This window comes from Rissa tridactyla, chromosome 3 (genome assembly GCF_028500815.1).
Source record: "Rissa tridactyla isolate bRisTri1 chromosome 3, bRisTri1.patW.cur.20221130, whole genome shotgun sequence".
Taxonomy (NCBI): Eukaryota; Metazoa; Chordata; class Aves; order Charadriiformes; family Laridae; genus Rissa; species Rissa tridactyla.
The window spans coordinates 29,301,512-29,317,459 of record NC_071468.1 but is presented as its reverse complement, the minus strand read 5'-3'; the positions used below and the strand labels follow the sequence as shown (position 1 = coordinate 29,317,459).

The window sequence follows — 15,948 nt, the reverse complement described above, 5'->3', positions numbered from 1 at the left end:
TTTTGGCATTTAATTTTTTTTTTTTTTTACTCATGCACATTAATATTTTAGCAATTAATTATTAATCAAAGTAAAAAAAATATTCTAGATTTACATAAAATCATCAGATGAAGATGACTGCCACAGGCGTACTTTGCAGTTAGTAACAGCAGAATTCTGCACTATGCTCCCCCCCAAGAGATACGTGTACACTGCTAACCACACATGGGGGAAGAGTCTCAAGCGCAAGTCAGTGCGCCTTCATGCTCTGCAGAGTCAGCCTCCGTGTCTGCAGCTCATAATTTTTAGTATGAAGATCTGCTCTTGCTTCATACTAGTTTAGAAAAGGGGCACTATTAGTTAGATTTCCATCTCACTTTGAAATGTCATCATTGGGATGTACTGTGTTTCCTTCCTACCTTTGCTTCCTGTTTAAACGTGAGATGTGTCGCAACTTTTTATCACAGTGCATAGACATCGTAGAGAGTCTGATGTTGAGTAACTGAACAGCTTCCTTCCTTTATACCCACCCCGTTCACCAGAGTATTCAGTTCAAAAGACCAAGAGATCACCATATATACATCTGGAACGGAGTAAAACTAGCAAGGAGGTCATGTTTTCACTGCCTCAGAGACGAGGCACACTAAATTCATCCACTTCAAGGACAGTAAAATAACAATTCCTACTTGCCGGGAAAGTGCAAATAGGAATTGCATCCTTCACTCAGTGGTACATCCTTCTCTCAAACTGCTCTGGCTCAGAATCACTTAGAACGCAACGAAGAAAGGGTACTGACTGGCAAATGGCATCTTACTACAAGATCAAACTAAAATTTAATCCAGTGTATTTAAAACACATAATCCAAATCGTTATCGAGATTTGCGCTAAATACCAACAGAAGGTGAAGTTTACAAAGTAGACTGAAGCGAGAATGTAGTGCTTACATTTCATATCAAAGAAGCCAAATTAAGAGACTCAAAACAACTATCCAGGGATTCTAACAGCAATAAAGGTCAAAGCTATTAATGTTAGTAAGGGTTAAAGCTATATTCTTTTATGAGTAACTTGCATATTTAGTTTAGTTACCTCATTTTATTAAATTATTATGGATGATGTACAAAAAAAATTTCCTGGAAGTAGCCAATAAACAAAAGGATGCTGTACGGTACGTTAGGAGTTCAGCAAGTTTGTGTGGCTATTCAAAAGTAAACTTGGACTTAGGAAAGATGCAACTATGGCATATGAGATTTCTAGAAAGTTACCATTAGATAAGCTTCTTTTTTCTTAAAAAAAGCAACCAACTTATAAAACCTATGCCGTAATCTTCAAATAAACCACTTTCACCAATAACTTTACCTCCAAAGCATGAACAAGATTATGGATAAATATAAAAGTAGTGGCAGGCTGAGAGAGGTGCAGAGTTTCCTGAAGGACTAAAGAAGCTGAAGAGAGGGAAATTTTGTCTAGCTTGTTTCGGGGTACTGTTGCACAATTTATTGAAAATTAAATGAAAAATGTGTACTCTATCACTTTTGAACAACAACAAAAAGGAACAAATCCTAAAAAATAAAAAAGTTAGAGATTTCTTCTCTGTTTTTACTCTAACAGAATAGTGGTCCCTTCCACCTACACAAGCTTTCCAAGAGAATAAACTACGTATAGGTAGCCAAGAGAAGATGACAGTGGGAAAAACAGTGACAGCTGTGGTGAGACTGCATATTCACAACCTCAAGGCGCACAATTGATCATTTCAAAGTATTTAAAATAAAAGTTGTCATCTCCCCAACACCATTCATTGTAATGACCTCTTATCAGTTCTTCAGTTTTCCAAAGATTTTTTTAAGCAAATTTAACTGCAACTGATATTAACACCAGTTATTACTCTTTATACTAATATTAAGAGCCACCTAGTAATCAGGTATAAAGATACAGTATAATATATTTCAATATAGTAGTTAAAATTCAACTTATTAGGACCTGGGCAGAAGAATGTAAGACATTTTAGAAATCAGAACTGAACTAAAATCACTTTACGCTTCTAGATCATTGCACATGGGATATTTAAAGACAGTGTGAACTCTAAAAGGGTAGGCAATGTTAGTCTTGTTATCTTTTATATTCAGTGTACCAAGGTCTTCCACACTTACAGAAGACAATAGGAAATGTGTTTGCCCCTTCTACTAGATTTCCAGACAGTAGACATAATAGCTAGTTCAGTAATGAATATGCTGACCACAATTTTTGACCATAATAAACTGCAATTTATAAAACCCCTGCGTTGTTGCCTCACAGGTTTGACTGAAAAAGCAGCAGTCAATTAAATGTTCAAAAAGTCTTTCAGAATTAGGTGTCAGTTTGCTGTCTTTTTAAGGATGAAGTTCTATATCAGATCCATCCAAAACAAGGTCAAAATGAACTGTATGCTACAATACATATGTGATGTTTATAATACTTTATTGTCAGTGATGTATACTTTTGCTTAATGTATGACACTACTTTGACATTCTCATCAACAAAGAGGTGTAGCAATCAAAATGGGAACTTACCCCCTCATTCTCTCTGTGTGGATTCAGCCTACTATACACAGCTTCAATAATATTACGCCTAAAAAGAGAAGTTTTAAAAAAAATTAAGCACAACAAAGGATTTTAAAACATTGAGAACTTAAAAAATCTGAGGGCAGTAATAATTTCAAGGTGTTTAAGATGGTTTGCCTTTAACCTGCCTTTTAAAAAGATGAAGCCCACTCTCAGTATCTTTACTTACTTTCAAGATGTTTGGGGATTATGCAGTAGATCAGGATTTGTAAAGACCTAACAAGGCAAAATATTTTCTTACTTTACCCTTCCCACGGTCTACCCCTTTACATCTTTAGAAGTTCCAGCTACATAGTCAGGTTTTGCCAAGAGTAAAATTTAAATCTATATTTTGCTTACAACAACAAAATTCTTCAAGTTTGCTATTTTTCTTGCCTTATTTCTGGATGCGGAATTGAAGACAGTTGGGTTTTCCCCCCATTTTTATTACATATATACAGGTTACTACCTGCCTACGAACCTTTGAAGTGTGGTGCCCAGAGTATACAAACCTCTGAGATATGTTGTCTAGTCACACTGTAGAAATTAAACTCAAATGCCACTAGCTAGCCTTTTTTCTGGCAGAGCCATATAAGGCCACATCTTCACAGGCAGGCAAAATAAGCACAAAAAGCTTCTCAAAAAATAAACCCCAAAGTATAAACAGGCTTCTGAGAGGAAAAAGGTTATACCCCTACATCTTCAAATCATACTAAGAACTGGGAAATGTGTAATAAATATGAACAAAGTTACTGACAGCTTCAACAAAAAGAACTGCTACATGAACTAAGACTCTCAAGTCTGGATGGAAGTGGCCAAGATCTATAGAAATGATGCCTTACAGAATGTGGATAAGCACTGACTGTTGGCTCTTCCAAACAAAGACCGCAAGTGCATCAAATGAACACAGCAGCAAGTGTATCAAGAACACACAGTGATGGTTCTCGACGCAACAGAAATTTCTGCCCCACAATACTGAGGATGCTAAAAGTTTGAAGAGGCTCCTTCTGAACATTTTTAACTTCACGGAAGAGAAATTCCAAGTCACTAACTACATAAACTACTGCAGGATCAGGAAGCATCTCAGTTGTAAGAAGCTGAAAAACAAAATAATGACGACAGGGGAAGTATTTTACATATTTTTCTAGTTTTATATTCTTCCCTAAGCATCTACTTTCGGTTATCCTGTGGATGAGACACAGAGCTAGAACGATCCTTGGTCTGATCTAGTATGATGAGGTTCTTATGTTCATACCACGGAAGTAAAAGCACATTCAAAACAGAAGAGTTTGGGTTTTTAATGGAATGTTGTAAGTATGTCGACTTCTGAGACAAAGCAATAGATCAGGTAATCTCAATATCTAGTGTCCAGCATCAGAACGTATTTTTCCAGTCATGATCCAGCATTTAAAAGAGTACCTACTAAAATACTCAGAACTCTGGGAGATGGTTTGCAGAGCAGTGAATGCAAATGACAGTGCATCAAATCTCAGGATGACAGCTAACCTACAGCACGATGTCTTTTCAGTGTTATCATGTGTTCAGAGGCTATATATGTCAATGATGAAATCAGCATTTACCTAGACGCACCACACCAAGACAAGCAGAACGCAGGCACAACAGATACACCTGACAACTCAAAGCTTCAAGACACTGGTGTATATGCAATTTGTGCTTGTTCACACACAAAGGTTTTGGGCTGTGTCTGAATGCACTCCAGGAAAGAAGTTCAGAATTAAACTGACAGTGGCACTTTCAAAAATTATGTCAGATATGAAAAGTCCACCAAAGAACATAACTTCTCCTAAGGCACACCAGTTAAAGTCAACGTTTTAAGAATTCTGGAAGGGCTGCGTGGCTGAGCTGGCATGGGATCCATCAGCACTGACAGATTTTCCTAAAGAAAAGAAACCAAATCTTTATGCAGATGATATAGCAAAGGGTTCTTTCCACTTAGTTCCACATTTAGTGATGGTGGAATGGCACAATTCTGACCAAATGTCTGTACTACAGAGAGCAATGGTACCTCCCACCAATGTAACAGCAAACGCCTAGACAGTCCAAGAAAGCCTGCCATGGAAAGAGCAGATAGCCGTTGCAGAGGGTTTAAATCAGATTTAAACCCAAGCCTTTGGGAAATTTCTTATCTTTGCATTTCACTCTTCTTTCTTTAAACAGTGTATTTCTTTGTACGTTCCTTTGAAGGGAAAATTCAGGAGCAAGATGTTGAATGGAAGTACTAATGCCTAAGTGACAGGGTGGTTCAAAACTTCTGTGTCTTCAGCAACAAGTGACCATTCTTCTGGCAGTATTTGAAGTTAGAGGGGGATGTGAGTCAAGTCAGAAGCCAGTCTTTGAAGAGTAAGATTTTAAAGGTCAAAACATCACCATCAAGCGACCACAGCAGAGCTGACACTTTTCGACCTCATGTCTGAAAGAATGAGACAGTATGGGCTTCTACACAAGTGAGATGCTTGAAGGAAATATACAACGCCAGTAGAAGTGTGGAGCTACTTCAGAGGTTCCTAAGGTTTGCAAACATAGCCTAGTCAAGGTAGCATTGCATTTCATTTCTCCAGCTCAGGCATACTAAAAACCTGGTGCTGTAACTGGTGCTAAAACCAAGGATGTCAGCCACATCTGCACGTTTAAGCCAGGTCTTGGGAGTTCAAAGAGAAGGACAATGCGTGAATCCTTCATGTCCTCGTAACATCACAGGATAAGGATCCCAGGACAAAGAATATACTCTTGCAAGGACAAAAGTTTTAAGTTACACAGTATGTGGGTTTGGGTTGCGTAGTCATACTTTTTCAAAACTTCCATTCAGGAGCTCAATCCTGCAAGTAAAGTTAACTAAATACATCACTGCCTGTCTTTGTCCTAAGTTTGAAGGCCAAGAAAAAGGTACTAAATACTGTATGATACTGTCTAAAAAGAAGCTGCAGGTACACCTCCTGACATCAGTTTTCTGTAATGCAGGACTTCAAAAGTCAAAATGGAGAGAAAAGCGTCAAAAGGCAAATTCTGAACCTAAGCCCATCAAAAATGTAACCTGGGTCACAACAAATTAAAACAGAATTTATATGCAAAGGTTCCAGAATAATGAAGCAGTACATGATGCAGTTATTAATGAGCAAAACAGAACACACCAACTCATTCAGCAGTTGGGAACAGTTGGAAGAATAGGCACACCACAACTTCTCTGAATGCCTGGAATGCACACAACTGGAGAAAAAGGCCCAGAACTTACAGGTACTTTCAAGGCTAGAAAAAAATAATTATGGCAAACAGTGCTCATTAATAAGTACACGCAATGAAAAATAGATTTATACACAAAAGCTTAGAGGACAGGACTTCATATTTTGAAAAATACAAAGATTCCAAAAGCAAAATAACCTACGCCGGGGAGCAATAATGGGTCCCACTGTTTGGGGAATTCTAGTTTAACAATTGTTTATGCAATCCTAAATTCTGTTCATTCTAATGCTTAAATTATAGGTTATTAGAACATCACCATGAGCCTCCCCAGAAAACCAGTGTCGCTTCTGAATGTTTATTCCAATTAAGTTTTAAAATGCACATCCTAGCTGAACATTCTTGGTTATATAACATTCAATTTAAGACTAAACAAAGAAAAAACAATTTTCTTATAATAACATTTGCTGAGCACACAAGCATTGACCCAAACTTGTAATTGACACTAGGCGGTGGAGGGAACGTGACATCAGGAAAATAGAGCTGGTATTTTGATATCCCAGCTACATTATTGATAGTTCTTCACAAATTTAAAGCAGTAAAAAGCTAATAATAAGTAGTTTTTATTTTTTAAACTGGCCATATAGAAATAGCAGAGTAGCGTGTTATGTACAAGAACATGATCAAGCCATTTCCTCTTACCTTCTGGAATGGCAACTGTGACACAAATGTTTATGTAGTGCAGAAAGGTAAACTAGCTCAAAATAGAAAAGTCAACTTTTTTCTTTGAATATAGCTATCTATTATAGTAAGAAAGCTTTAAAACATTTAAATAAAAGTATGTGTTTCAGCGAACTAAATGGTTCAAGAAATTCCAGTAGTGTACTCACTTGCCAGCTAAACCACCTCCTGGTGGTAAATTAGGGATATTCTCCGCAGTTAAAATACGAATAACATGAGCAAGATCAGGCATTCCTTCTTCACCCGATTTTTCCATAATTTCTAATTTAAAAACAGAAGAAGTCCTTAGATTACTGAATTAATACCAACCATTCCTTAAGACACTAAAATACAAGATGCTATCACTTTTAACAGAGACATTATGAAAAAATTACATGTAACCAGGAAGACATTCTTTACATTTTAGGTAAACGGTCTTTGCATAATGGAAGAGACCAATTTAAATCCATAGCCTGCCTTTCCAGTGTGCTTCTAGCCATCCTTCCTCACAGAGACTCAGAAGCAGCCTGTGAACTGGATGGAATATCCTGGAGACAGCAGCCTGTTCTCTTTCAAGAGGAGAACAGCTAGGAGTCACTGTTTCAGTTACCTTCCCATCGCACTGCAACACAGACTCAGAAGTTACATGACATAAAGCCAATGCTTGCCAGGAATTCAGCCATACTTCATTGTGAGTAACACCTTGAATTCCCAAAGGCCTGAATCTCCTGCGCATAAACACTGCGACCATCATGCAATAAAGAGGCATAGGTAATGGTCCATTATCACTCAAGCGGACAAAACAGAATATAGAACTGACGGCGATTAATTAATAATATGGTATTCCATTTCCAAAGCAGAAGTATCACACAAGTCCAGTAATAATAAGTTCTTCTACCTTGGAAGAGAATTGCCTAAACTGAAGTAAATCTTCACATGTTCTTATTCATCAAAGATGCTGTAAGGCAAACGTGCAATAGCTGCATATACATTCACATAGGCATAACACTACCAGCTTCCAGTCACCATCCTCTAGCCATTCAACTACTACCACAGCAGAAAGAGGTTCACTAAGTTATCTACAAATTGTAGTTGTATGCATGTGTTGCATATTTAAGACAGAATTTTTTCCTGAAAATCAACTAAATTAAGGAACGGAGTGCCATTTCCTGTAGACGTTGTTCTAGATAAAAATTCTTTGAGACACAAAACAAAAGAATTAAGAAGAATGACTCCTCTCAAATATCATCCTAAAACACTTCAGTCAGCCTGTACCTTGGCTACTACCCAAAAATAAACAAATCATTTAAATATCTTACAATCAATTGATTATATTCTGAATGCCTGATTTGGAGCCTGCACCTAAAGCCAGAAGCAGCTACAATTTGAGTTTCTGAAGTTACTAGAGAAGCACATCCCTTACCTACTTTAAACTCTACATCCCAACTTTCCTGGTATTTAAATCCTTGTTGATCTCTATCACCTATCTAGAAAGCAAGTGATATGTAAGCTTCTCTCAGGACTACTAAACTCAACAAAGTGCTTCCAAGGTTCTTGCTTACTCCGTATCAGGGGGTTTTGTAGGAAAGCCCCCCAAAACCCGTACTACTATTAGAGTAGTTTTACTACCCTGTAACAAATAAGGCACTAGGCTTCTAAACCTCAATTTTAAGTCAGCACCATACAATCTCTGCAATGAGTAAGCTAGGCATACTACTACTAGAAGCGATTAAACATTCTTCCATGAAACTTTATGCATATTGTCATACATCCACGCATTACGAATGAATCATGGCCAGCAAAAGAAGTGACAGATGAATATGTTCGCTTGAATCTTCCACACGTATTCGTAAGTATTCAAAAAAATCAGCCACAAGTCCTCATATACATTGCATCCTTTTGTACAGTTCTACCCAGAAGTAGATCGTATACCACTATAATATAATTTTGCTGAGTCCGATCTGATAGTAAACGTCTTAAGCATATACCACTTTTTATACCAAGAGCACATCTGGTTCTGTACATACTAAAAACAGACAAATAGCAAGAATTAATAAGAAGAAAGGCTACAGAAGTAAGCAATTACTAAATATTAATGCAAGCATAAAATTTTTATATCTTCTTAAAAGGGAATTAAAGCAACCACAACTAAGGATTGCTGTAGATTTCTTGGTACTGGAAACTTTTACTTTATGCTGTATAACCACTTCTCAGGGAATGCTGAACTGAACCATGAGCACCTTTGCTCCATTTCTAGAAGGTGCCAAATCAGGAATTTTGGTGAAACTGAGCATCTCCTTTTTCTCTTCCTGATATTAGGTTGACTAATTTCATCCAGAATACGTCCCCTCTCAAAAAAAAAAAAAAAAAAAAAAAAAAAAGAGCTTCCTAACAGAAAAGTTGAGAATAAAGCAAATGACCAAGCCTGACCTTTTTTCATTACATATCAGTTAGCAGACGTGCACTGTGGATTTGTTTGACAAAGGCCACTAAAGAATGAAACCAAACATTTTCAGAAACAGATTTATAGGCATTTACAAGGTTTTTCACCTTCATCTCTATGATGTAAGATTAACCCTGCAATTAAACTTTTTTCCCCTCAATGTGCAAAACACAATTGCAGAAAATTTTACATCTGCAGTGCTAATATAATTCAGACACTTAAAGAATAATTTCCTGGTATTATCATACATGCAAATCCATGAGTCCTGTACAAAGTCTACTCCTAAGGTACTTTTCACTGAAAACCTAACACTTACCTCCAAGATAACCATTTTGAAAATTCAGAAAAAGATTTATTTCAATTTTATATAATGCAAGTCCCCAACCAGACAGCGTTACAAGTTTTCTATGTTCCAGTATCTCCTTTGATTTCCAGCTATTAGATTATGACAAATCAGTTATATATATGGTATATATTCCACATATGTAAAATGCACCATCAGTATTCATCTACTATTAAGACTGTTTAAGCCAGCATAGAACATGTGCCCCTATTTATGATTTTTGGGGGGGTTAGTGTGATTTTGGTCTTGTTTTTTTAACTGCATGTCTGACACACCCTTTCAAATAAAGTGAAACATATTAGAGAATTGAACTGACTTCTGTTCCTGTGACCAAACTTCAAATCTCTGAAGAACAGAGAACAGAAAGTAGCATTTGGAAGTGGCACTAAGAAAAGACTGACCTAGCATAACTTAACTACTGTCCAACACCTGCCTTACTTTGGAAATTAACGAATTAAGTGATTCAAAACTGAAGCATGGCTGTGCTCACCATCATAAATGACTCAATCACAAGCTACTCACTACAGTCTCATAGGTATTTCGGAATTCTCTTGAACAGGCAGCTTTGGAATGCAGTCATACACATTCTGTCAACCTCAAGACCCAAACTAGCAAAAGCTTTGGTGTACAGTTCTTCCCCTAGAAATCTCCGTAAACTATGACTTGTCAAGTTTGGTTTTTTAATAATTGTTAAAACAAAAACTCTGTTTTGGTATTAAAACAATAATTCTCTCTTGTTTTAATAACTCTAGAAAGATTTTAGGAACTACTAACTCAACTCATTGTACAAATACACAGGATCTTAGCAGTCTACTTAGGAATGTACAAAGACAGACTACAAGTGTTACATGAATAAGTATTAAACTGCTTTTGACACAGATTTTTTTTATTTTATTTTTTAAAACAAACAAAAGCATACATCAAATAATGCCCTTCTCTCCAAGCCAGCGCTTAAAACGCTCAAGTGTAGCAGTGAAAAAACCTGTCGTCTAAAAGGTTTGATGGGTTAGTCCAGTCAGCTTGAAATTTAAAGTCCACAAGAGCACAGAAAAATATTCCATATTGAACAGTGTACATTCATTAAGAACAGATACCACTGATCAAACTAAAAATCCTTCAGGAAGTCTCAAGGGATTTTATACTAAGTGCCAACGTTGCCCTCATTTAAAGTTAGTCACTTACTGAAAGACAAGAGTATCTAAGAACTCATAGTTTGTATTTTTCACATCATCTCCATCTTTGCAGCTTAGTAGTTCTAAGACAAGCTGATTTTTTTTTTCCAGAATGTTTTTACTACAGGTGTGAATCGGCTATCAACCAACTGCAAGTAACTTGTGATCCGTTAATTCTTTAACAGAAAAAGAAACATTGTTGCACACAATAACTTAACATGAACAAAGGCCATTATTTGCCTTTTGAAAGGAACAGTCATCCTCTAGTCTGGTATTTTATGCATTAGTAAATCTATTACAGATTCTCAGTATACACAATCACTTGCTGTAAACGAACACAGATTCCTGGACTAAGCTGCTTAGCGTACCATGTTCAGAGCTTCATAACACATCAGAACTACAAATAAATTATAACTAATATACTTCCCTGAAGAAGACTATGCTAAGGTGTAAAAGATATTTAGAATACATCTAAAGAAATCCAACTTCTGTCTTCTGAACAGAAAATAGAAGAGAAGATCAAATCCATATTAACAACATCACAACTTATCTACCAGGCTTTAAGTTTTTAGAATTGAAGGCAATTTAAACCTTTCAGGCACGGCTCTTATGCGCTGTTTTCCAGACTACGCTGAGTCTAAAGATGAATGCAAAACTGATTATGGCAATTGTCCTTTCCTACATAAAAGGACGTTCCCACCTTCCAAAACTTATCCTTACTACTCCAACACTTGAGATCATACTCTCTCCCCCCTGCTTTTTTTTTTTTTAACATTAAATGCGTTTCTGCTCACTACTTAAACCTTTAAATTGGACTACTTTTTTTTTTAAAAGAATCCAACACCTTTCCAAACAATTCTCCCCATGTTTTTTAGTGGTTTGAAACATTGTTAAAGCTTCTCTGTATCATTTCTGAATTAGTAATACTCAAGGCACAAATGTTAAGGTAAAAATTGCAGTCCAACAACTCTTTTTTTAAAAGTAAGGATATCACGTCAACATGACAGTTTCATAGAATTTATTATGAATGCAAAAATTTGTTAGGAAAGAGATGAACATTCCAAGTTCCTCTGAAGTCTGTTTCCTTTATTTTCTCTACTTCTTGACAGAATTTCCTCAAATATGCTCTCATTCCTTGCTAAATACTTGACATTTAAAGGCCTTGCACTCTGTCCAATTAGCAGAACACAGAATGACACAGGGAACTCATGCAGAAAAAAAAAAAAAACCAACCAAACAAAACAAAACCAGAAGAGCTGAAGCAACAGAGGTCCAAGCTTTCAAGCAGCTCACTTCTCTGGAGCGTTTAAGCTTAACAATCGAGTTACATTCAGAATGGCTCTGCAGCAGTTCAGACCACAAACTCTCCACTTGCTTTTGGTGTGTGTGGTATTTGTTAGATACAACGATATAGCTAAAACACATTTCTGCTGAGAAGTTATTTTGATACATTCAAGTAGTAACACAATTACACTACAACACTGCATTGTTACTAGCAAATAGCGCTTCCTACGACATTTTCAATAAGAAGTTATTTGACAGCTTTTCCATTAATCTTCTTCACATTCACTTATGAAAGCAATAAAATACACTGCAGTTCCATACTTTGTTCACTCATTTGCTAATTGAGAGAGGAACCACCAAGACGCTGGGAATACTAACCAGTAACCGCTGTGTACACACCTGACTGCTGTCAGCGCAGGTAACTGCCTCTGGCTCCCTCCCAGAGCCTATTAACAGCTCGTGTACTCTACTCAGACATAGGAAGATAATAGGTATTTATCTTAACTAGTGCCATCTAGGAAGCCTGGGATGTAAGCCAAGTTCTGAGAAACGTGCCTGAGTTAGCATTTGAAGTGACCATTTGCACTCTCTAATCTCAACAGAAACTACAAATATGCAAGCCATTTCAATTTAGATCCCATTTAAACAAGAGAGAAGGACACCACGCACAACGCCAGCGCGTTCAGAGATAACTTGTATTGTGGCCTGAAGGACTACATATATATATATATATATATATATATATATATATATATATATTTAAAAATTAAGGTTTGTTACATCAACTGTCTACATTACTGGGACACTGATGTGAACACAAATTTCTAAATTTACCCCACTAGCTTAAGTAAAAGTGCAATAAAAAAAGATATCTAGACAAAGAACTTGAGTGATTCTCACAGCTGTTTCACACGAATGAAAAATTAAATGATCAAATATCTACACTAAGTGTCATTTCTAGCATTAAAATAAGTTGGAGAGTTTTTTACACTGAAGTGGCTGAACTAACAGCTGTCCCCAGAAAACAGGTTACAGTGGCAGCATGTACACTTCCACGTCACTGTTGCATTTTACACTGAATTAGTGTTAAGAAGAGTTATGAATGTTTAGCTGTGGAATTTTTGCTAAACTCTCAGAAGATTCCCGATCTCCTCGAATCTAGAGATTACTTCTTACTTATACCTAATGCTACTGGATACGAATTACTTTCTAATAAAAGCACATCAAATCAGTCCTTTCGGTACCCATTACAGCATGTTAAGAAGTCAACAGGTGTCTCAGATATTCAAATAAACCAAAACCAACAAGAAAAACAGAAGTGTCATCTATCTCATATGTGACAGTGCTGGAGTCTTGCATTAGCAATTCTCAAATAGTTATGAGAAAGGAAATGAAGTATTTTACCTCTACAGATTATACACACCATGCTTGGGTGCCTGGCACATTTCTGGATCCACCTTGAGAAAATTTGGTCAGTCACACCTTTTTTCTTAAATAACGCGCAAGCTCAGGCAGTCAGTGGCCAGAGCTGTGGTTTATGTCATTGAGACCTTGTTACAGTCTCAAGATGGTGACTAAATGCTGGTTCTGACCTGCGAAATCCCAAGCATCTTGGCACCCAAACTTAAAGTTACTTTCATGGAACTCTACTGAGTAGTCCTGTAGACTGCCAATATCACATTTTTCAATATGAACACAGAAAAGTACCATCAGGACAGCAATACTACACTATAAAGCTAAACCACTGGCCTCAGCACCTGGAACAAATACATCCAAGGCGGCTGCACAACTCCTTATCCACCTATGAAAGGACACCTTTGCAAGAAGCACAGTTAAACTTGGATCTAGCAATCAGAATATTCTGGTCCAGGCCGGAAACAAGTCAAAAAAGGGTGCACATTATCTCAGCCAGCTTTTTCTTCAGAAACCCCTTTCCTTCCTTGAATACTGTTGCTATAATAAATTGGTCAATAAGCTGCATCACCAGAAGTGGGTGACAGTGCTTCAGTACTCTTCTGATGAGATTATAGAAGTTTACAGAATCGTAACAACAAGGCTTTCAAAACCTCTGATGACTGCTTCTCTCCAATGATGCTACTTCACAGTATTATCCTAGCAACATTTGTAACAGCAAGACAAACTGTTCTAAGAACTCAGCTATTTTCATGCCTGGGTTGCTTCTAGAAGAACCTGTGCCAACACAAGGACAATATTATAAAGAAAGGCAAACTTTCAATACCAGCCCTGAACTTCAGTCAATTCTTCGAAAACTGAGCTATACCTGGATGACTAAAATAATTGAGAAGACTGAAAAGACACAGCTGTGTACTTAGAACAGTCTTAACCAGTCATAAACCATTTTGAATTAGAAGCAGGAGTTTGAAAGCCTGCTTCAAACGTCAGTTTTTCTGACCATAAGAATGCTGCAAAAAAGCAGCGAGTATATACAAGGGCAAGTCTTCTCATTCTTAGTCAAGTTAACTTTCCTTTCACTGTTTCTGCTTAAGGGAAGAAGTTGCATTCAACCTTTTGCATAAGTAGAGGTAAAAAAAAATCAGTGACTAAATGAAACTGGTTAGAAATTAAGTTTAGTCCTCCATGGAATGTTTTTTAGTCACACATACACAGACACTTGGTAAGCATTCAGAAGCCAAAGGGATGATTTAAAGCTCTTGTATTCATAGGTATTTTGATCATTTATGCTCTGTTAAGTTTTCACAAAAGTGCATTTAAAGTTTTGGTACGAAAAATAACACAGCTGTGTTACATAGAAGCAGTTAAAAAAGCTTGGATAATTAGATAAATAAGCTGTCCCATGATGAAAACCCAATACAGCTTTTTCTTTTTGTCAAAAACTTGCACAAAAAAAGGGAGCAAGTACCACAAGTACCCCTTCTAATGATATTTTCTAAGCAAGACATTAACATCATCACAATTTACTTAGATGATGTAACACACTGCAAGGTCAGTGGTTGCATTTTGACCTGTAAAGACAGAAGTAAAAACCTAAAGCTCACATTAAGAAAATGCTTGTGGAATACCATGATAAACTAACAACATGGCTTAAAACATTTTTCCTGACACACAAAAATTCAGAGTTGTAACCAGGCTTGAATGTGACCCACCATATAGTAGCATCATGGCTTTCAGGGTTTTCGTTTTCATGCTTAAGTAGGTTTTGATAGCATTTCTAATGAACAAGACAGAATTCCTACCTTCAACCCGTGATTCCAAGTACTTATCCAACTCGGCATCTTTTTTCACTGCCGCATCTGAGACCTTAGGAGCATTTGAAAAACAAACTAGTACAATACTCATGTTATCACGACTCCCCTATGTGACAAAGAAAAAAGAAGAGTTAGGATTTTTAGTCTTATTTTTCATTTTTCTATTCTAGTCACATTATTACTTGTTCCAAATACAGTACTAAAGATACACCTGGGAATAAAGAAACCTTGCAATAAAACTGTATTTTGATTAATAAGAACCTCTAAGTTTTCCAACTAAACTACCCCCTAGAATTAATTTTACTGATTTTTATTGTACATTCTTAGTCTTAAAGTTTAAAATATTTAAAGGGACTTATTTACACGTCAACCATTTTAAAATAGTATCAAGAAAACAGGTCAGAAATTAGACAGACAGTCGTTTGATGGTACCTTAAGCTAAGTTAAAAAACAACTTACGTTGCAAAATGAAATGCAGAATACTTATCCTAGACTACTAGAATAGCTAGCTATTAATTTATTTCAGTTTGAGAGCATTCACATAAAACATTTACATTCATTACAAATCTATATCAGAATACACCTGTGTCACACAGAGCAACTTGAAGAAAATAAGTACAAAATATGAATGCATTTGGTATGGCCAAGCTGACCTTATAGACTATCCTGTGCTCAGCAACAGCAGCCAACAGCTTTTTCAGATACTAACTTTAATGCCAGTTCTTCACTGGGAAGTTCTGATACCACTTCCCTGCTCATATTTAATTTCCAAAATTATAATTCACAGGCAAATTTAAAAACACAGTGTCTAAGTCTCTTACAAGGAAATCCAGGAAAAACATAATTTAAATTCCTGGTTTGAAATCAACACCTTAATTATTTATTTCTTTTGGTAGAAATTCAAGTGCCATTAGTCACTGCATATTGTTTCTCTGTAAACCCAACCTACCAGATAGTTCCTATCATCTATCACAACAACTCCTTCTCCTGAAGGAATTAAATAGGAATC

General features: G+C 36.5%; 1 protein-coding gene across 25 annotated transcripts in view; it reads right to left on the bottom strand.

Moving 5' to 3' along the window:
• The window catches only part of PPM1B (protein phosphatase, Mg2+/Mn2+ dependent 1B), a 91,915-nt gene that overhangs the window by 36,578 nt on the left and 39,389 nt on the right, over positions 1 to 15,948 (bottom strand). For 19 of the 25 annotated variants that reach the window (XM_054194029.1, XM_054194014.1, XM_054194015.1 and 16 more), the window contains 3 exons: positions 14,928 to 15,045; positions 6,641 to 6,752; positions 2,526 to 2,583 (listed from right to left, as the gene is read on the bottom strand). In XM_054194029.1, coding sequence (XP_054050004.1) covers positions 2,526 to 2,583; positions 6,641 to 6,752; positions 14,928 to 15,030 — 273 coding nt within the window. In that variant the 5' untranslated portion in view covers positions 15,031 to 15,045. Of the gene's footprint in view, positions 1 to 2,525; positions 2,584 to 5,704; positions 5,820 to 6,640; positions 6,753 to 14,927; positions 15,046 to 15,948 lie in introns of all 25 variants that reach the window. The other 6 variants (XM_054194027.1, XM_054194028.1, XR_008465226.1 and 3 more) reach the window with 4 other exon arrangements.